The 23,114-nt window shown below is 34.8% G+C and overlaps 1 protein-coding gene across 4 annotated transcripts; it reads left to right on the top strand.

The window, feature by feature from the left end:
• Positions 1 to 9,593: 9,593 nt before the first annotated feature.
• LOC133524523 (uncharacterized) lies at positions 9,594 to 16,072 on the top strand. Of its 4 annotated transcripts, none has more exons than XM_061860607.1 (4): positions 9,594 to 9,977; positions 10,458 to 12,676; positions 13,903 to 14,111; positions 14,871 to 14,957. In XM_061860607.1, exon 2 carries the CDS (start codon positions 10,830 to 10,832, stop codon positions 12,555 to 12,557), a length of 1,728 nt encoding a protein of 575 aa, XP_061716591.1. In that variant the 5' UTR covers positions 9,594 to 9,977; positions 10,458 to 10,829; the 3' UTR covers positions 12,558 to 12,676; positions 13,903 to 14,111; positions 14,871 to 14,957. The 4 variants fall into 4 exon arrangements, 3 of the variants coding, with proteins under 3 accessions (XP_061716591.1, XP_061716592.1, XP_061716589.1); XM_061860608.1 differs by having other exon boundaries at positions 9,596 to 10,025; positions 13,903 to 13,981; XM_061860605.1 differs by having other exon boundaries at positions 9,596 to 10,025.
• Positions 16,073 to 23,114: the final 7,042 nt, after the last annotated feature.

Below are 23,114 nucleotides of genomic sequence, written 5' to 3'. Positions count from 1 at the left end.
CTTGACTGACTGAATGGACTGAATTATTTACGAATATACTTAAAAATAATCCGTAATGCAAATCAATCGACATCTGTAGATAAATACTTAGTAGATACAGAAACAGGCTAATGGAATCTCAGGAATAAGTAATTGTCTGCCTCTTAAGCCATTAAAGTGGTGCTTAATGTAATGTAATGGACTTTAAAGTGTCTTGAGCGATGAGGAAATGGAACGATATTATTTTGTCTAACACCATACATTTAAAATAATTAATGAAATCCGGTGTTACTTTGCGGTGAGTTTGCGGAAATACATATCAATTAAAACAGATATTACTTTGCTAATTCGCGAAATATTAACGCACTATTAAGCTTAGTAATCAATTAAAAGTAAAAAAAAAGTTATAACATTAAAGTGGAAGTGTTTACGGTACGGTCTTGGTAGTTCACATTGCAGAGTCACTGTACTAGTGGTCGAGTGGTCGTGGGTTCAAGTCCCACTCAAGATAGTTAATTTTTCCACTTTTAATTTATTTCTTAGCTTAATAGTATCGTTCGCAGATTCTGCGTGATACTAAATTAATTTAATAACGTGCTAGTCAATCAATTACGTCAATAAAAACAGAAGTATGACATTGCTAATTCGCGAAATGATAACGTCTAGCACGTCAATCAATGCTAGCCCGTTAAACTTTCTTGCGTATTTTTACATACAATTAATAAAATAATAATTATATATATAGGGGAAATAATAATTTTTAAGCCAATTTATTACTAACATAGTTTCTTAAGGATTTACCCGTTGTTACTAACATATTTAATTTTATTTTTTAATTATGGAAAATATGGAATTTATTTTCTGAATGAAAAATATTGAATTAAATTGAATTAATGTTCCTAACCTCCCACCGCAAAAATAAATACGCAAATAAATATAACAAACCAATACCGATAGTACAAAGCTCGACACTTGTTTCGCCTCGCTACGAGGCATCCTCAGGAGACGCTGAAGATGTTGACGGTCTGGCGCGTGGTGTCGGACGCCATTGACTACATGTAAAAATACACAAGTAAGTAAAACGGGTTAGCACTGATTGACTAGCACGTTAATATTTCTCGGATTAGAAGTTACAATTTCTATTTTAAACCATGCATTTTGTAGTTCTTAATCATTTTTGTTACATCGACAAACGCTAAACGAAAATAAGAATGTATCAGTATAAGCGATGCTACGAAAATTCACGTCACTATTTCCATACATTATTTAAGTCCTTATAAGGCAGAGAGGCAGACATTTCCCACCTGATTTTGAACTTTATTTCGATGTGATGGGGTTCAATTTTTCATAATTTTTTGCACCCTTATGCCTTATGTATAAGGGTTCATTTTAGATTTTAGACCTTCATTAGAGACACGTATGTAATTTTCGATTCAGACGATAGCGCATTAATTTGATCTTAATATGCAACTTTGTTCTTATTTAGCATGCTATGCAGCAGCCCCCTTTTTACTCCTTAAAGAGAAAGAGAACAGTCTGAAGAAGTTTTAAAAATCTGATTATGAGTTGTCATTGTTAGGTATGATGATTAATCGCAATCCATCTTGCTGGAAGGTACCAATATTTGAAGCACTATGAGCGAAAATGACGTCGTTGCACAGAAATTAAAAATGATTGGTAATAAGTCTTAAATGGTCATGTTTGTAACCACGTGCCATAAATCAAAGCTTAAAGTCGTGGACGATTGACGCATAATTTAAGGAAACTATAAAAACGAAACTAATAAATTTTAAAAAACAAAGTCAACCGCTTTTGACGTTCCCGCAAGTCCCAGACAATGTTCTCTGGGCGTGAATTGCTTTGCTACCGTACCGTGGAACCAGGGTACCGGGGTACCGGGGCAAGCGAGAAAGGGGGAGGGAAGGAATTTCGTGGATAAATAACTCAATTTGGCCCTTCAAGTGAGTCGCGTCCTATAGAGTAGTGCGGGCGGTGCAAGCCATTAGCGCCGGCATGCGCTGGTGTGATTAAAGGATGATTCACGCTAGAGTCTGTTTGGAAAGAGAAGAGTCGTGGAATGTATGGGGCCCAATACATTCCACGACTCTTCTCTTTCCGAACAGACTCTAGAACGATGTACACCAATTTATAACGTGTAGTCCAACTAAAAAATCTAAGTAAAAAGACACCATCCTTATACTGTGGTTCTAGCGTGAGTCAACCTTAAATTTAATATCTTCTGAGTGAAAGTATCCAGTTGGATAAAAATGTGTTAAAATCTCTCAAACAATCCAAAAGAGATATTTAATGGGAAGTGTATGTTCCTAATAGGTTATGTTTCTCTAGCTTTGGCTACCTAGAACTACTTTTGTGTAGAGCTACTGATAACGATACTAAGGTACTAATACTAGTACTTATTTCAGAGACAAGCCCATGTTTGCAAACTTATCCTACTTAAATTTATATCGCATTAAATTTATATCGCAAGTTGGGCCGCAAACATCGAAAATTGTGTCTTGTCTTTGGTCAAATCGGGCCCGTTATATAGAATTTTATTTTTGTGGTAGGAGTGTTTTATTTATTACCGCTGTAATGCAATTATAAAATACAGATGAAAGTACGCCGGCGAATGCGCAGCGAATGAACTCTGGTCGTATTTTTAACGGCCGTCAACATCAAGTTATATTAGAAGAGCTTTCGCTGGGGGCTTTTTACTTGCGCCACAAAAGTCCTTGTTTTGGAGATGATTTCGTCTAAATGCCTTTCATATTCCCTTTTTCTGTGAAATTCACTTTTTGATTGCTTTATGTTTGGCAGACAAGTAGATTAGGGCCGCCTGCCGCTCGCTGTTATCATTCCAAACGCTTTACCTACTCGACTGTACTAAATTGTCGCTTGTGGTATTTCGGACCGATATGACCTTTAAATCTTCAAGAAAAAAGCCCATTATAAAGGCCGGCAACGCACTTCCAACCTCTCTGGTGTTGCGGGTGTCCATGGGCGTCGGTAATTGCTTTCCATCGGGCGATTCGTCTGCTCGATTGCCTTCTATATAAAAAAAAGAGTTGATGGCTCAAGATTGCACAAATTGAAAGACATTCCAAATAAGGGTTCCGTTTTTTGCCATTTGGCTACGGAACCCTAAAAAGCACCTACTTAAATATATTACTCTTTTCGTTAGTAATGAAAGCAGGAGGAGCAGGAGGTCCTGGGTTCGATCCTGGTAAGAGCATTTATTTGTGTGCGGTTAATTTAAAACAATTTTTTTTTATTTAATATATAAATAAATAAATATTATAGGACATTATTGCACAAATCGACTAAGTCCCACAGTAAGCTCATATATAATATATAAATATTTATAAATACTTAAATACATAGGAAACACCCATGACTCAGGAACAAATATCCATGCTCATCACACGAATAAATGCCCTTACCAGGATACATTATTTATATTATGTTAATGATTTTTTTTTCTTTGATTTAATTGAGGTTTAATTATTTTAGGTGTGTTTGTTATTTTGTAAATTTGTATATTTTTGAATTGTACGAGTAGAGTACTAAGGTTTAAATTAATTGAATGAAACTCTTTGAATAAACGTTTTACTACGATTGAGAATAAATAAGGAATGTCTCGGGCTAGGCAGTGTATATTGTTGTGTAGTTTATCTATCTTACTGTGGGACTAGGTTGATTTGATTTGTGTAAACTTGTCCTATTATATATTTTTATTTATTTATCCGGCTAATAAAATTACTACTACGTGTAAAAAAGTCTTAAAGATATTTAAATTTATGGCAACTTTGTCTTAAAATATATTTTACAGTACATATGGGGCTACTTTATAGCACTAGTGCGAGAAGTAGCATATTACGTTACTGTGTCGAACATTTAAAGGGCCATATGTACTGTAAAACGTTGTACGATACATGTGCGAATAGGTAATTCGCAACTCGTGTCGATTTAAAACACTCCCTTCGGTCGTGTTTTAATTTATCGCCACTCGTTTCGAATTTCCTATTTTTCGCACTTGTATCGTAATGTACTATTTTATTTTTAAGTTTTTTCGAAAAAGGCTCCCAGAATAGTAGTGATCTCTATGCCTTCTTCAAAAATTAATTGATTTTAATTCAATATGTTCGTTTTTGACTTTAAAAAACGTAATATCATTTAACGTAAATATCGCAGGCATTATATGTGTGGCCTAGTTATCAAAGGTCATCGGGGGGCCTAGCCAAGATGTCAATAATTGAGAAAAAACACCAATCGAAACTTAAATAATATAAGGAAATAGTCACGTGAGTTTTCGTAGCATTTCATTTGGCTAGGCCCCCATGCGCCTCAAGGTCACGTTATTTTGGCTCTACCGAGAATAAGACTCGGCAAATAATGTGAATACAATTAATTCGCTCGTTCATTTGAAAATGTAGGAATACATTCGTTCACTCACTCCGTCACTCAGTGAAGGAATACGTGGCGGCTTGGTTTGGTAAGGAAGAAATAAATTACTTAAATGTGAATTATGAATTAGGCAATTTCTTTTCGTTTAATGTATGAGGAGACTGAAAGCTGAGTTAAAATAAATAAATACTGAAGTAAATAAATTGTAAATAAAACTCGATCTAAATATAAAACAAATTATAGTACTCTTTTGTAAGTATTAGGTCATTACCTATGAAATTTGCGTTTTGTATGGAGAACTTTAACGAAATTCGATTTTTCATACAATGAATTTTGCGGATTAATGTGATGGAATTTTCAAACCAAACACTTTTTTGCCAGTAATCTGAGGCATTTTGAAATCTGTCCCGTCAGAAAAATATAAGTTATTTAAATACTCGAGCCGGCAACACATGAAAAGAGCTGTTTTCTGGGCGGTATTCTGAATACATAAAACAATAAAAGTAGCAAATAATTGTATGTAAAACGTTGTTATGTAGCGCACTAATGAAATTAAAAAATACTTCGAAGTTACTATTAAAATAAATAAACAATGACATGACTAATACTTATGAACAAAAACGCCAATTTCATAGGTAATGACCCAATACGAAACAAGCTTTCAAATCGTGGCTATATTTTATTATTAAAAGCTATGTATTACATTTTATCAGTCAAAACATTTGTGACAGAACTTGTGACCTGACTAAGTAGTTTCACATCATCATCATCTCATCATAAATCATCTAAAGGCCGTTCCAGAACAGTTCCATACTTATAAGAAAAGTTTACGTGCCTTAGTCGAACGTTAAGTAAAAAGTCATGTTAGTTTTCGGGGTGGTGTGGCCCGCCGTCAACGTGTCCCGTTGGAACCAGTGGCTCATATTTAAGTCAAAAAGATTTGTCGTAATAGAATGACAAGTTCTAAATTTAAACATGCTAAACGTAACTTGGGCCTAGAAACAACGAATTAGAACAGGTAGGGTAAAGGCCCCAGTAGTCAGCCTTTAACGAAATTTCTATGTTCAGGATCGTCTAATTTGTCCACCAATTAGATTATTAATATTTTTGCTGTTCAGGAATTTCATAAAGTTTAATTAATGTGCAGATGAAAACGTAATGAAATTTCGCTTTTGGAAATATTTCATTAAGAAAAATAAATATCATAGGACATATAATAATACTAATTGACTAAGCCCCACAGTAAGCTCAAGACTAAGTAGTCTTGCGGGAACACAAGTGTGTTGTGTGATTTTCATTATATTTAATTAAATATAATGAAAAAGCATTATTTCCAGTAATCAGCCCCCTGTGTACCATTAGACAGCCTTTAAGTACCCGGTGTTCAGCCATCCCATTTTAGCTTCTGGCTAGTGGGTTCTGAGTTCCACGATCTCATTTTCCAGGGGTCAGCCACAGGCTTTCTACATTTGACACGAAAATTACAAAAACTTTTGCTAATCACAGCCAAAAATACGCAAGAAAGGCTGACCACTGCTGCTTCTACCCTACTACTTGAACAGTCAGCATCAAAAGTAGCGGATGAAACAACGCACCAAAAGTATCTGATATTCCGGATAACTTTTCCAAATATAGATAAATTTCTAAAATTCACGCTCAAAAGTATATCTTTTACAGTCTTAGTTGTTCTATATTAAAGCCATCACTTTTTGTTAAGCTGTTACAGAATGGTAGATACTTATGAAGCGTTGTTTGATCCACTACTTTTGATGCTGACTGTACCTTATTTATTCCAACTTTCAATAACTATTGAATGTTGGAATAAAACGAAAGAATGTCAATATTATTAACGTCATTCTTTCTGCCTTCATTATTCTATTGTCTTTAACAATAGATGATCAGGAGCGAGCTGCTCTTGTCCCGAGCTGCTCATTAAAAGTGCAGCGCAGTGTTTGCCATGAAGCAGAGAGAGTAAATCTTGCGATACCGTTTCTTTTAATGCAGTTGCCTATTGCAGTTGCGTTTTCTATTATCTTTAAGACAATTGTGGACGACAAAAAAAATCGAAAGTGCTTTTGTCGCGAAAAAATAAAGTCAAATTAAACCATAAGGATTTCAGTATGAAATTATGTACAGTCATCATTCTGAAACAGCTTAACAAAATGTGGTGGTTCTATATGTAGAACAATTAAGACGGCAAAAGATATACTTTTGAATGTAAATTTTAGAGATTTATCTATATTTGGAATAGTTATCTGGAATATCAAATACTTTTGGCGCGTTGTTTCATCCGCTAATATTGATGCTGACTGTACCTACTACTAATGAAAATTGACAGATTTTGTCATATCATTCGCCGAAACGGTGACAGAGTAGACGTCTAAACAATTTGATTCAGGAATAAAATACTATTCTTCTCTTATTTCGAAGATCGGCCTAGACAGTTATATAAACAAATTGAATTTAGCCAACTCCAATAGTTTTTATTTTTGTTCCTTCATTGCCCCATGTTGATGAATCTCCCTGTATAGTACAGACTATTTAATCATTAAGGACGGACAGTCTGCCTCAACATACACAGGCATAACAACCACTTGTAAATGCATTCAATCATATACCGTATTCTAGCGCAATAAGTTCCAAATTCTAACTGATTTTCTCATGACTGTTACGACTGTTACGCTTGGAGGGTCAAGAGTGCAGTGATTGTCATTAGACAGAGAGGTTTAAATTGCGGCATCTTTTAATTAATCAGAGATAGACACAGTAGCATGGAAAAACAAGTAATCTTACCTAAAAGTACCGTTCGGATTCAGATTACGAGGCGACATTACTGGCTGACTGCATTGCTGCCGCAACCGTCAAAAAACTAGGCAGCAAGATTAATTTAAACATTTCCGGCAACAATGTCGCGCTTCAATACTGCTGCATTTCATCAACTGCATTCCTTCAGGAAACGTCAAAATTTTTATTTTACCGAGACATTTATACTAATTTCGATATTTCTTTCAATGAATTCCAAATTTGAATTGAACTGGCTTTCCTGAGGCAGTTACTACCCCAGATAGCAGATCACCTTGCAGCAAATATGATTTTTCTTTGATTATAAATTGCTACGTCAAATGTAACAAGGCAAGCTTGTATCAATCTTGGAGCAACTTATAAATTTGATATATAATGCTTCAAATATGTTGCAGTATTGTCGCAATCTTGCATTTTATTTCATGTTTCGAATATAATCTTTCAAAATGGCTGCAAACTTTGAAGATACTGCAAGTTGCAAATATGATTTTTGACATTTGTTTCAAAGTTTCTACAAACTTTGTTTATATTTCAATTTGCAAAGATGGTCTTTCAAGTTTGTTTTATAATTGCTGCAAGCTTTGCTGTGACTTCAAGTTGCAAACATGATATTATTATTATTTTTATAGTTGCTGCAAGCTTTGACGTTTTTTCAAGTGGCAAGCATGATATTTCAAAGTTGCTGCAAACTTTGCTGATATGTTAATTTGCAAAAATGATCTTTCAAATTTATTTTAAAGCTACTGCAAACTTTGGTGTAACGTCAATCTGCAAGCTTAATAAAAAAAAAAAATCTAAATTGCTGCAAACTTTGATGATGTTTCAAGTATCAAAGTTGATTTTTCTACTCGTCGACTGTAATGGTTGAATTAAGATTTCTTATACAAAACTATAATTGCATATTTTTCATATATGGACTCCCAACTCAAGTGTACAAAATTTTTTCGATACGCTGTAATCAACTATAAAAAAAAAATAGACCAATCACGTGCCGCCGCGCTCCCATAGAACGGGGGACGGGCGGGCAGAGGCTCGCGCGTTTTTGTCTTTTGTACTACTTACCAATTTTCATTACTTATTTAGGTTTTATAGTAAAAGAAATACTATTTTTATTAGCTCGTAGAATAAGTATTGTATACAATAGTGATATAATCAGGCTTTTCAATCTCGTACCTCACTTAAGCAACTCAGCAAGCTTCGTTGCCTAAACACGGTACTCGACTGAAAAGCTCTCTATTGTATTAAGATTGTATAAAATACTATTTCCGTGTTTGGTTTAAAGTTGCTGTTAACTTTGGTGTAACATTAAGTTGGAAACATGGTCTTTAATTATTTTTCAAAGTTGCTGCAAAGTTAATTTTTATAAAATTATTTTATTAATTAGTAAAATTACGTACCTACATGCACATAATTATTATCATCAAAAGGACACAATACCTACATGATCTTTCAATTTTACTGCAAACGGATGATGATCTTTCAGATTTAAGTTTGTATTGATTTAAAGTAACTCTTTTACCTTGGTCCTAGTTTTACCTCGGACAGTTGGCAATATTTCCACATTGCCACGGTTATTGAAATACCTACTTCATTCATATTATTTGAAACGTTATTATTAATCATCAAAATCAAGCTATCAACGAAACTTGAAAGCGGTCGGTATCTCAAGAAAAAAATCAAAATATAAATTGTCTTATGAAAAGTCAGTATATCGAATGTTAAGTACCTACATCAAGGATAATGATTTCATGTTTTGCTAACAGATAAAAAAAAAGAATATAATATATGGGTTAAAGTTAAATAAGTAATTAGCTACTCGATGGTAGGATTACTTCAGCCTAATCTCAATTGGAAGTGCTATTACGAAGCTTACTTGTCTAAAAAGTTGCTTTGTTGTACCTCAAATACCGAAAATATGTTGTACTTTGACCAGAACTTGCTACTAATGTACCTACTTAAATATTATTATTTTTTTAAGGATTAATATTTGCCGTATTCCTAATTATTGGTTACCTGCGTTATAAGTTACCAGGTAATTGATCTTAGAAAGGATTCCTAAAATGATTAGGCAAAAATTAAATAAGACCATTGCTAACTATATTTTTCCAAGGTACTAGAAAAATCTATTGAATGGCGTAAGTAAGTATGCTAAAAATATCTGATTCCATACATGAATATTATTTCTATGATTATTTTATTATTAATTAAAACAAAACAAGCGAAATTTCGTACTCTTTCGACAAATACAATACATTAATAGTTGATTAGTTGGTTATTGTACGAATTCCCGCCATGCCGCCAATTCGCAAACCCAAAACAAAGACGATATGCAGTTCACATTTCAAAAAAAAATATTTGAATCGTCTCAATGTCTAATATAATTTGACCCCTAACTTCAGTACTACTAAACGATAAATAATATGTCAGACATAAAATGGACGATCGATTCGTGTTGCTACGCAAGTGTTCGGTAAGCGTCGTGAATCATCCTTCGTTGTTGAACTGACGCAACTTTCGCTACTTGCTTTAATAATACGTATTATGAGGTTCTTAAATTTAAACCTTAAGAATCAAAAAATAGAGCACTTTTTTGTCTAACAAAACTTTGACCGTTTTTTAATATCATGGTCCAGTATATAGCGCGGTTAGCGACTACCTGACAGCTCCATCCGTTCGCCGGCCGTATTGTGCTATTACCAATTTACCGCCCAAAATCCTTATGTAGAAAAAAAAAACTCCAGCAGAGGCAGCAGAGGCGGTCGAGACAAGATGGCTGAGGCTGCATGAAGCTGGTATTGTGAATATTGTGATAAAGTTTTTATTGTTACTGGACATAGTAGGTAAGTAGGTTAAATTCTTTAATTTCCTTATGTAACGATTTTGTTGTTTTTAACGAGAATACGGCCTATCTATACGAAAGCAGATATCATTTTAGCCTTTAGACGTCTTCAACCCCAGAGGTGATGCTTTAAGGAAGGATTCACTGTGTGTGTGTTGATGGCTAAAGGGCAAGCAGGCCTGTTAGCATAACTTGACTTTTGACGCGCGAGTTCAGGGTACAACGTAAGATATGCTAGGCCTACAGGTTGTAGCGTATTTACTTTATACTTCGAGTCACGCTTGAAGTATGAATTCGCGCGTCACATGCCAAGATATGCTAGGCATACGAAAACATTACTATGAGTCGATATGGAATGATATTGGTGACTAGAGTTAAAAATCTGACGGCTTCTAGAGATATTTACTTATTTTCTATTTTTTATTTTCTTTAGGAAGAACTGAACATGTCTCGAAAACCTTTTGTCCTAATGTCTAGGCAGGGACAGTTAAAGAGAATAAAACGAGAAATGGCACAAAACACACAAACAAATAATATTTCGACCAATGACAGCCACACAGAGGAAAACATATTGTTTTCTCATCACAACTCTCGTCAGGAGGTGCAGCTAATGGCAGAGAACGAATTTGACTTGAATAGCCCGGGTTCCTCTTGACATTGTTCCCATCCTCCTCAAAACCATTTCAATTCCTCTCCAAGTCAACAAAATACTCCAGCTTATAATGATTATTCGGCATTTAATAATTTTATTAATGAACAGCCTTTATCAGATAGTGATAGTGATGACCAGGTTAATCCAATTGATATGAATGAATCATTTAAAAATAGTTTGAGACATTGGGCTATCAAAAATCAAATAACCCATGTTGCTACTAATGAATTGCTGAATATATTAAAAGATCATGAATGTTTTGATTTGCCAGCTGATGCTAGATCATTACTTAAGACTCCGGCAAATGTTATCTGTCGAGTTGTTGAGCCAGGACATTACTCTCATATAGGTTTGGAGAAAAATTTGAGGGAAATATTGAAATTTGTTAGTGAAAATGATAATGAAATTCTTCTATTAATCAGCATTGATGGGTTACCATTATTTAAACGTAGTACAATGGAGTTTTGGCCAATTTTGGGTTCTGTCTATAATGTTCCTGCAATAAAATCGGTTGTGTTCCCTATTGGTGTGTATTGTGGCCCTAAAAAACCTATTAGCTGCACATCTTTTATGGAAGAATTTATTTCTGAAGTTGCTAAATTGATTAACTCGGGTTTGACTATTAACGGCAAAAACATTAAAGTTGCTATTAAAGGTTTTGTTTGTGATACTCCGGCAAAATCTTTTCTATTAGGAGTCAAAGGACACACAGGTTATTATTCATGTACAAAGTGCAGACAGCCTGGTGTTTATTTGGAAAACAGAATGACATTTCCTGAGTGTGATGCAACTCTAAGAACCCATGTAGAGTTTCTCAAGATGGATGATGAAGATTTTCAACGTACTCAAACGCCATTAATATCAGTACCTGGCATAAATTTTATTAAAAGTTTCCCATTGGATTATATGCACCTTGTTTGCCTAGGTGTTGTGCGCAGTCTTATTTATATATGGATGTTTGGACCAGTACCAATAAAACTGCCTCGTCAAATTTTAAATAACATCAGTGCTGATCTGGTTGCTCTTGCCAAGCACATGCCTTTAGAGTTCAATAGGAAACCACGTTCTTTGGATGACGTCAAAAGGTGGAAGGCAACTGAATTTCGCCATTTTTTGCTATACACAGGGCCGTTAGTACTTTCAAAATTAAAGTCTGAATATTTATCATATTATAACAATTTTATAAGCCTTACTGTTTCTATGAGTATATTATTAAATCCGGAATATTGCTTTAAATACAATGAATATGCTAGAAATCTGCTAAAACATTTTGTCAAAACATTCATCAATTTATATGGCGCCCAAATGGCAACTTATAATCTACATGGTCTTGTACACCTCAGTGATGATGTATATGAATTTGGTGCACTTGATTCCTGTGCAGCATTTCCATTTGAAAACTTTTTACAGGTTTTCAAAAAGAATATCAGAAAAGGGGCCAAACCTCTTCAGCAAATAATTAAGAGGTTCGGGGAAATGAGTAATTCTAACTTTTGGACTAAAAACATATTACCTTGTGGTTCTATTTATCCAATATTTTTAAAACCTCACTCATCAGGCTTGCTTTTGCCAGGGTATGATAAATTACAGCAGTTCAGCTCAATTAAATTTCAATCTTTTGTAATAAAAACAGCACATCCGGATTCATATTGTGTTTTAAAACATGGTAATATTGTAGCAGTATGCAACATAGTGTTTTCCAATAATGTGCAGAGCATGGTTATACTCTGTAAAGAGTTTGCAACTAAAGAAAACTTCTTTGGTACACCATTAATAGAAAGTTCTAGTATAGGAATTAATATAGTAAAAGAAAAAATGAGTCTATGTGAAAAACCTGTGTCCGGATATTGTGGGAAAAGTTGTTCTTCTCCCTTTTCATGATCACCATGTTGCAATCAAAATGCTGCATTCATAGGTCTTAATCCATAATGTCCTTTGTTCCTGTCCTATCCTTTACTAGCCTTGTGGGTTTTGTCAAAGTGGATGATTACTTACTACAGGTATGTGGATATCAAGCCGGGCCTATTTTTAAAAAGCTTGTAACTTGTTAATACAAGTTACAAGCTTTTGAGAAATATGCCCCTGGTCAAACTGTTAATACAAGTTGCTTTTGCAGAGCCGAAGTGTATGAAACACCCAACATTTTATTCGCGATATTGAAATTAGTCCTATATATTAGTCCTATAGTAGAAGTGGATGTAGCTGCTGCAAGTGTATGTAGCTGCTAAACCCCCGTGCCGCTACGCGATAATAGTTTTAGGAAACCTTTTTTAGCTTTTTAATTTATGACATTTAAATAATTTTGAAACCATGCACAGTCAGGGAGAAAATTGAATTATTTAAAAATACACATTTGATGCCATTCGCTGTTTCTATCACGGATTAAGATCAAGAAACCAACCTTAGAGCACTAGGAAAGCCACCTAGTATCAAAGAAAACATTTTCCATACATTAGCTAAAAATACAAGGTTATTCACTTAATCGCATAAGGATATTTCTGTGATTCATTACAGCTTGCAGCATGTCTTCATAAGTGAAAAAATGTATAAAAAATAGTAACTTTGATTTTCGTGATTTTTAGTAATCCAATAGCATCAGAGTATTGTTACAGATGGCGCCAGCGTAGGTTTTCCCCGTCAAATTTTAGTTTGGGATTTGGCTGAAATCCCATAGAACAAAACTAGATACTGGGGAAACATATGCTGGTGGCATCTATCAAAACCTTTAACATTTGCCTTCCCCATTGTGATGTCTTCATACAAAATTATGATTTTAAAAAGCGTATAATATGAGTATGTGAGTGATTGACCGAAGTAATAAAAGAGCATTTTCACAATGTATGGGAAACGTTTTCTTTGATTTGTGTTTTTCCTAGTGCCCTTGCCTTAACATGGCTTGGTCTCTATGAAATCCCTGATGGAAGCAGGACAGATGGCACTAAAAAACTCTGTTTTAACCAATTTTGTTGCTGCCTACATTAAAATAAAAATTGCAATGTTATAATTTAAAAAAATCTAAAGGCCCGCTAAGATAATCTTCTTATAGGGGCATGGGATTATAGTAGCTGCCAATACTGACCCATTAAAAAAACCATCCTGTATGTTCACCGCAACCGCTTATAGTCGAAAAACTCCCAGAATTATTGACAAAATCGTTACTACTTACTTATTTCGTTGGTCAATTTAGCTATGCTTCATAGGTAATTATTTTGTAATGTATTTTCAGATTCTTTATAATGGCTCATTTTGCCATCGTTACATTTGTGGACGAGGCTGATGCACCAGGAATAATTGCATCAAACTGGGTAATAAATGAAAATTTATGTTCGTACCCTAATGTACGTACAGAAGAATTAAAAGACAAATTGTTAAAAAGGAAAGCTGAACCCGAGGATAAATGGCCGCAGTATAAAATAAAAATTCTAAAATACTACGGTATGAAATTTTCATATATTTTTAGGGTTCCGGACCTACCTGAAAAGGAAATAAAACCGGCCAAGAGCATGTCAGGCCATGCTCAGAGTAGGGTTCCGTAGTTACTCTTCCATCACAATAAGCTAAACTGGAGCTTAAAGTATGGTAGATTGTTAACCAAGGGATGAACTGTGGGTGTACGTCTTTTTACTATGAAGGGGAAACTTTTTGCGATAACTCAAAAACAGCTAAACTGATCATATCCGCTATAGTTTTCATTTAATGTCTTTCTTAAGCTCTACTTCTAAGATTTTTTTCATATTTTTTGGACTAATGGTTCAAAAGTTAGAAGGGGGGGGGACACATTTTTTTTCTTTCGGAGCAATTATCTCCGAATATATTCACTTTATCAAGAAATGTTTGTTGAAGACCCATATTAGTTTTGAAAGACCTTTCCAACGATATCCCACACTGTAGGGTTGAAGCAAAAAAAAAATTTCACCCCCACTTTACGTGTAGAGGAGGTACCCTACACGTAAAATTTTTAGATTTTATTGTATGACTTTGTCGGCGTTATTAATTTATATATCCATGCCAAATTTCAGCTTTCTAGCACTAACGACCATGGAGCAAAGCCTCGGACATACAGACAGACAGACGGACGGACATGGCGAAACTATAAGGGTTCCGTTTTTTGCCATTTGGCTACGGAACCCTAAAAACAATACCATCTCGTATATATATTTTTCGTAATTTTCCTGAATCCATTTTTACTTTCAGAAAATTATAGCGAAGCCCGTCTCCATTTGAAAAAAGCAGAAGAAACTTCCAATTTGGATTCTGATGAGGAAGTAAGAAAAAGAAAAAGAAGACTAAAAAAAATATCCCTGCCAGAAGACTAACTCAGAAGATGAATACCCCATTATGAAGATGTCAAAAACCCAGCAAATATTAAAAAAAAAGAAAATGATTTAGTTAAATATCCAACTCCTCCTAAACCTAAAATAAGTGCCATGTTAGTAGCAGACACAAATAAAAATGCCAGTAATTCCTCTAAAGAGATGAATTGTCAACACAACCCAGCTGTAGAAGGCCATCTGTGTTCTAGTGGAGTTGAAGACCACGCATATGGTAATTGGTTTATTGTATATTGACCATGTCTATTTTAAGGATCCCGAGGAGGTTACGTAGAAATAAAATTTGAAACTGATTTTTTTAACCGAAGTCCGTTTTTCTGTCTCTTTTTTGGTTATTAATCGTGTTGGGTGAATAAAAATAGCTTTGGTAGCTACTTTTAAGGGAGTCACCCTAAATCTCTACATTCTCTACCCACCGTGTGTGACAGCTTATCTGATACGCATTTTTAGCAGATTTAGAAATAATTTGTAGAAACCAAATTTTTTGTTATATATTGTTTTAACGTTTGACTTTTATGTGTTTGTTGCAGACATTGTGCCTGAAGAATTTAACAACTGTGCAGAAGTTAACAACCATGGGGCAATAAATGGAAACTCTATCATTGTATGTAGTCCCACTCATACTCTAGCCTGCACAAATAATTTCTCGAACGGTATCTCTGGTATGTGTTTTTTTCGTCATTGTTTTTAGATTAGATGTAGATAGAATATTTCTTCACATCACCTATTCAGAAATAGTTATTTGTGCAATAGGAGAGCAAAGTTAGTAATTGCAACGAGTGCCGATTCTATAATATAATCACGAGCGTAGCGAGCTATGATCATTCAGAATCGTGAGCATGGCAACGAACTAAAATCGGCATGAATAGCAAAAACTTTGCTCTTGGTTTGTGAAATGTGGTGATATGAATATGTGCTGTGAAAATATCTAGGGCTACATTATTTAATTTTTACCTTTGCGGCCATTGTGATTTGTGGTATGATGACGATGACGACGAAAGATGATGGACACGGATCTCTTTTACCCACTAGACGCGGAGCATGCGACACTATTTGAGGTCACCACACACGAACGATTATTCAACAATATTCATTAGACCAAAATGTTTCACCACTTCACCTGGTTTAAAAATATTTAGCAATTTTTAGTTTGTCAAACTTGTAACTTTACAAACGATGTTTTTTTCATAGTAATGTTTAGTCTATTTTTATTTATAAGTATATTTATTTTTAACAACAATAATTATCTGAGGACCGATTTGGCCTAGTGGGTAGTGACCCTGCCTACGAAGCTGATGGTCCCGGGTTCAAATCCCGGTAAGGGCATTTATTCGTGTGATGAGCGTGGATATTTGTTCCTGAGTCATGGGTGTTTTCTATGTATTTAAGTATTTATAAATATTTATATATTATATATATCGTTGTCTAAGTACCCTCAACACAAGCCTTATTGAGCTTACTGTGGGACTTAGTCAATTTGTGTAATAATGTATAATATTTATTTATTTATTTATTTATAATTTTAAAAACGAATTGTTTCCAAAAAAGTGAAAGTGAAGTTAGAACTGCAACCCGCGTAATAATGAACTCTTGCTAGAAAAGCAGATAAGGTTCGAACTCGAGCAGGTTTGGTTACATCTGCAACCCCAGAGAGACAAATCGTTGCCAGAAAAACTGGATAGGTGAGGTTTAGAACTACGACCCCCGCAAAAGCGAACTGTTGCCAGAAAAGCAGGTTAGGTTACAACTGCGACCCCCACAAAGACAAACTGTTGCCGGAAAAGCGGGTTAGGTTAGAGCTGCGAGCTGCGACCCCCACAAAAACGAACTGTTGTCTAAAAAGACTGTTTGGTTAGGTTAAGTTACTATTTAATTGAAGTTAAAGATAAATCTTTTTGCTTTATATCAAACAAAGACAGCAATCTATTAAAAATGACTAAATAAATTATTTATTTGTCAAATGTTAGGCTTGTAATGTTTTGATTTGATTTACTTACCTATAAACTTAGCAACTAAATAATTCGATGAAAAAAATGGTTATTTGATATATGTTTATATTTTTTGGAATACGGAAATGTCTAAAGATTGGTTTGCAAAAAAACATTGTTATGCTATTTGTTGAGTTGGGAAATCATTACCGCAGGCATTTACTCATTAATAATAAAAATAAATACAATACAATAATATATAAACACATTATTTTTTTTTACATTTAATTTCGAAGAAAGTGACAGTCAATTTAATAATAAAAACAGTTTAGTTAGTAATTTAGCAATTGCGGTACTTCATTGCCCACTGATTACCAGTTCGCCGGACGATATCAGCCTGTCAGTTATTTTGCGATTGTCAGTTTTTATCGTCCGGCGAACTGGTAATCAGTGGGCCTCTTTATTATACTACATACACATACGAGTATTATGGCGTAAAAGGTAATGTATTGAACATCGCAAGCGAATTATTGCAGTCCATGTTTAGATACATACCTATAACTACGCTAAAAAAACTTCTATTGCTTATTTCTAATTAATACAAAAAACACTCTACCTATCGTGTTTTGACCAAAGGTTTCTCGGGTAATTGTGACGGTTACCAAACAATTATATATAATAATATAATATAATAATTCAGCCTATATACGTCCCACTGCTGGGCACAGGCCTCCTCTCATGTGCAAGAGGGCTCGGGCTATAGTCCCCACGCTAGCCCAATGCGGATTGGGGACTTCACATACACCTTTGAATTTCTTCGCAGATGTGTGCAGGTTTCCTCACGATGTTTTCCTTCACCGAAAAGCTAGTGGTAAATATCAAAATGATATTTCGTACATAAGTTCCGAAAAACTCATTGGTACGAGCCAGGATTTGAACCCACGACCTCCGGATTGAAAGTCGGACGTCATATCCACTCGGCCACCACCGCTTACCGCTACCAAACAATTATTCTACAAAAAGTAAATCTGCTTATCAATGTTATGCCAAGTTGCCAACTGACTACTCTGCGTAGTGAAATTCTGCCAAAGCGTCTGCGAAACAAAAATCGGCGTTATTTTGCTCGGCGAATCAATAGGGCACTCTATTAGGGTTGTGGGCATGCCCATCGTGCCCACAACGGTGGATCCGCCCTTGCCGGCCATCATTCAACTGAATTTATCTCAAGTTCAGTTTCCTCATAATTGCTTTCAAACTAAGAATAGTTATAATTTTAAACACAATTTAGCAGACAAGTTGGCCAACAAAACAATCATTTTTAATTAAAGTGGAAAAGTTTATGGTCGACGCGGGATGATGATCGGAACATCACCGTTAGCGTTCTAAGTCCCATCGATATTTTTTAATTAAGTTAAAGATTATACCGTACTCGTACCACGATGTTATTTGGTATAAGATGGCATTTTGCGGATTTTCCGAAGTACTCATTTATTTTACTAGCAAGGAGACTCTTTAGTCATTTGGTCATTTAGTCATTTATTTAAGAGAAAACAAAAATAAAAAAAATCGCAAAATGTATAAACGATTTTATGTATAATTTTTGACATTTGTTTTTGTTAAAAAGACACAATTTCCAATATTTTTTCACGTTTAAACTGGTTCGAACAACGGACGCCGCTGCCAATGATCTAGAAGTTACTATTATCGTAATGCTATTACAATCCTTTGTTTCATGTTCTGTAGTAATTGAGCCCCATTTCCCACCATTGACTACCCCCATTAACCCCTTTTATGTGTAACATCAACACTAATCGCCAATGGACTTTATCTCCTTGAAATAAGATCTAGAAATGAGTCAAAACTTTGTCGAAGTTTGTATACCCGATGTATCGATTCGTGGTGGTTTTGAAACGATTACTAGTAATAGCCCCCGTCCGTATCAAAATATTTGGGACGGGTCACTGACGTAATTCAAATCAACATTTTTCGATCCATTAGGAGGGTCTTCATCAAGGAATTCCATCTGCAATCGTGGCACGGTGAGCCAATTTCAAGGCAATAATTATTTGTGTGCACGTACTCTGTTCCCATAGTTTATGGGCTATTTCACAATGTCTAAATAAAGTTCTGAATAAGCTACTTGCCACTTATCTGACGAATAAAGTCATCGTTGGCTTTTCACAATCTTCAAACAAGCTTAGCTAGTAGGTAGATAAAGTGCTAATTTTTCCAGGAAGTTTTATCTGGCAGTTAATTTATTTGTTAATTAGCTATCCAATACTTGGACATTGTGAAACAGGCCCTAAGATTCACAGGAACCCGTACACATATATTACAAAAGGCATAAGGTCCACCGATGGACAGTATAAAGTATTGCTGTTTGTACAAGCTGGGAATATTCCAACACATTACTTTATTTTTTACTCGTATGAATTGCAAAATACATCTACTCCTTACAATGAATAATGTTACTGTTTTGGACAGCTTTAGTAGCTGTCAAATTAATGTTATACGGGTACAAAAAGGATTTTAAGCACAAAGCCTGAAATCCCTAGACCGTAAACATTTTATATAATAGAGACAGCCAATCACCACACAGAATTTCTTCTCTCAGCACAGCTCATATCAAGGTATACAAAGGTTTGTATTGTATACAAACTCATGTATTAAAATATATTATATATATATATATATATATATAGTGCTTTGGAGAAGCACTTCATATCTTGACAAAATTTATACTACTTCAGTACCCCTAGTGTAAATTTAGTCGATAGCGAAACGTGACGTACGCGTCTGCGTTAAGTCTCATTTTGTATAGGTTTTTGAACAGCGCGCCAAGCGGGACGTTATGGAAAGTCAAAAATCTCATACAAAATGACACTTAACGCAAACGCGTACGTCACGTTTCGCTGTCGAAAATATTTACACTAGGGGTACAGATGTAAAAAAACTGTACATCGATTTGCGGGTTTTTTATGCGTACACCTTACACTATTTTCACATTTTTCACAAATTAAGTAAGTAAGTAAGTAAATATTCTTTATTGTGCACCAAACATTTAAAAATAGACAGGAAATGAAAAAACACGTAAAAGTTAGGTAACAACAGGCGGTCTTATCGCTAAGAAGCGATCTCTTCCAGACAACCTTTGGGTAGCAGGAAACTATGAACTTACAACATTGAACGGGTAGTGCCGATATACATATAATTCAACAAAATGAAGACGCAAACAATATAATACATACCTACATACTAATAAAATAAATAAATATATACATACATACATTATATAGTATAAAATCATAAATAAAGGCAAGTTAAGGCAGCGAAAGGTAGTGAGTGTTCAAAAGAAGAAAAGAAAGATCACAAACCAACGCCTTACCGCCAGGCTATCAGCGTAGAACTGTATCCGCAGTCTCTATTGTCGACTGGTCGCTGCCTGTAACAATTCGCAAATCGTAGGTATAACTTTGCCCACGAATGCTGTACAAGGGGTCCGTATCCCAAATACCCGCACATTGTGCTGACACGAGCGCGACCTTTGGCCTGAAATTAATTCAAAATTAGACCCTTTACAAGCAATATCAGACCTTCATAAGCGGGATGTGATAGCAGAGCACAGATTTGATTTAAATAGATTTCGCATGATAACTCTCTACTGTCAGAAAAGAGATTTTCAACCTAGCTATGTAGAATTGAACAAGCTCAGTTGGGGCACAAATAAAACTTCTACACGGTAAATGTCATAATAATGTTACTTTGTGAATCAATGTGATGCCAGTGCAAATGTAGTAAATGTGAAAAGGTTTCACAGTGCGTAAAATATCAAATTATCGCAAATTTCAAGAGGCTTTAGAAGATTCGTACCTAACGAAATTTTATGATTTTGTGAAGCATGAGTAAAGTAACATAATTATACATGTTTAAAACATTGCAAATACTCTGTATTGCAAACCTCAATACAGAAAACAATACAAGGAATTAAGAAAAGGTAAACAACAACAAATCTCTTCCAGACAAACTTTAGGACAGTTGCTTTTCAATTCATAAATTCCTTCATCTTTTCCTGATTTGATTATTAATGATTATCCATGTCATCTATTCATACACATATCTGTGCAGCAGGGAAGGGGGACGGAAGGGTCAATTAACGTCCGAAGCACAATGCCTCATCATCATTGAACGAATGAATTGAATGGAATAAAACACCATTCACGTCTGAATGATAGCCCTATTATTGTGGAAATCGCAATAACATTTTCATAGCAGTCTATTGGTTTGAATCACTGGCCTTATTCAATGTTTGGACACAGATTTAGAATTGTTATCTCATTTACGGTATTTACGATGGCAACAAAATAAATCTAATTAAGAAAAGACTTGGCCAATTCGAACGTTCAGACATTTTGTATTGATGCGCCCGAGACGCACTGGCTATAATGACATCAAAATGAAAATCATGTTTATTGTCACAATGTAAGTTGGAGTTCGCCTCAGCTGTTTATTTGTTACTAAGGCAACGATTGAGACTTACATAGCACGAGTAAAAAACTTAAGTAAGTCACCTGTTGTATGTAGTTGTGACGTGTTCGAATATACATTTGTTTTGTTTGTGTGTATCTTTTAATCAAGTATTGTCTATTCGAACACGTCACAACTACATACAACAGGTGACTTACTTAAGTTTTTTACCTATACAGATCTAGTGAATAATTGTTTGCCATCGTCTTTTCTCGGAAACGTTCGTATTTATCATGCTAGTTCAACAACCTCAGTACTTTTTGTACCGAGACTTACGCAGTCGCAATAGCGTTAGTAAGTTTCCGTGAAAATACGATGGAAAATAATTATGCACTACATCTGTAACTATTTACCTTCCTAGTTTCACGCTAGGGGTTTCCTCAACTCAATATCACACGAAATTTCATTTAGATTTTATTTAGGTACCTAAATGTTCTAAGTTTCCAAGGAAGGGTTAAATCATGCGTAACTAAACGGGAGCTCGATCTAGACGTACCTACTTGTTACTGTTTTGATATTATTTTAAGACGACATTGAAGATGACTCATGTTGATCGGTGCATGCGAAATGAAGTAAAAGTGGTGACGATCGTCAAGGTCGTATTAAAACCAGTTTAACACCATAACAAATTGTTAGATAAGAATCCACCTCCAAGTGAGACATATTTAATAAATTGAAGCTAAAAGATCCACATGGTTACGTAAAACTAAATAATATTTAAAAGAAAATACGGAATGAATGTAAATTTAATGTAAAGAACAAGTTTCATCTGATAAGATTTTGCTGTAGAATTTTTATTAAAATAATATTTATCTCTCGACTCAATTTCAAAACAATGTTTGTGAGGATTAGAGCGTTTTAAATTGTACATACTATTGAAGGTTATAAACTAGACAGCCTTGTTGATAATATTTTTGATCAAACATCTAATAAACACAGACGCAGTTAGTTAGACCAAGCGAAAGAAAACGTAGGGATCGTGCCGTATCAAAAAGTCAAAGAGTTGACGCAAGATAGGAAAAGCTGGAAGATACTCCACCGACAAGATAATAACTCTTAAGTTCATGATGATGATGATCTAATATATAACAAAACTGGCAACTCAGCAATCTCCCGCCACTGTGCGTGAATTTTATTTAGTAAAGAACAACAAGTAAATATGTTTTTAACCTACCTATATAGCAAATGAGGGCAACAGAAAAGTCACGTTTAGTTAGAAACCTTCACTCACACACAATCACTTATAATTTACATATCTTTTGTCATTATTATGCAAAGGTACTAGCAAATAACCTTTAAAGGGATTAATATTAACGGAGGAAAAATTTAAAAATGGATTTCTAAATGAACATTATCCGACCAAATGCCCACATTTTCTCTCATTCGCTCCCATTTATCAAGTTACTTTATTTCAATCCTCTTAAATCAGCTCAGAGTCGTTAATTCTATTCACAATCCGCCTTTGCTAAGCTTACCCCTTCCCGCTTGACTGTTGCGAGAATCCGTGTCACTTTTCTTCTGTTTCATACTTAAGTATTTACAATAAACATTTTTGTTTAGAATCTAGATTTATACAGGATGATTCAGGAGACGTGAGCAGGATCAAGCCTGCATATTCGGTAAATTATCAGCAACTGTTTCGTACCAGTATTTGT

The sequence above is a fragment of the Cydia pomonella genome, chromosome 13 (assembly GCF_033807575.1).
Source record: "Cydia pomonella isolate Wapato2018A chromosome 13, ilCydPomo1, whole genome shotgun sequence".
Classification (NCBI taxonomy): domain Eukaryota; kingdom Metazoa; phylum Arthropoda; class Insecta; order Lepidoptera; family Tortricidae; genus Cydia; species Cydia pomonella.
The sequence above is the reverse complement of the archived record's forward strand: the minus strand, read 5'-3'. Positions and strand labels throughout refer to the sequence as shown.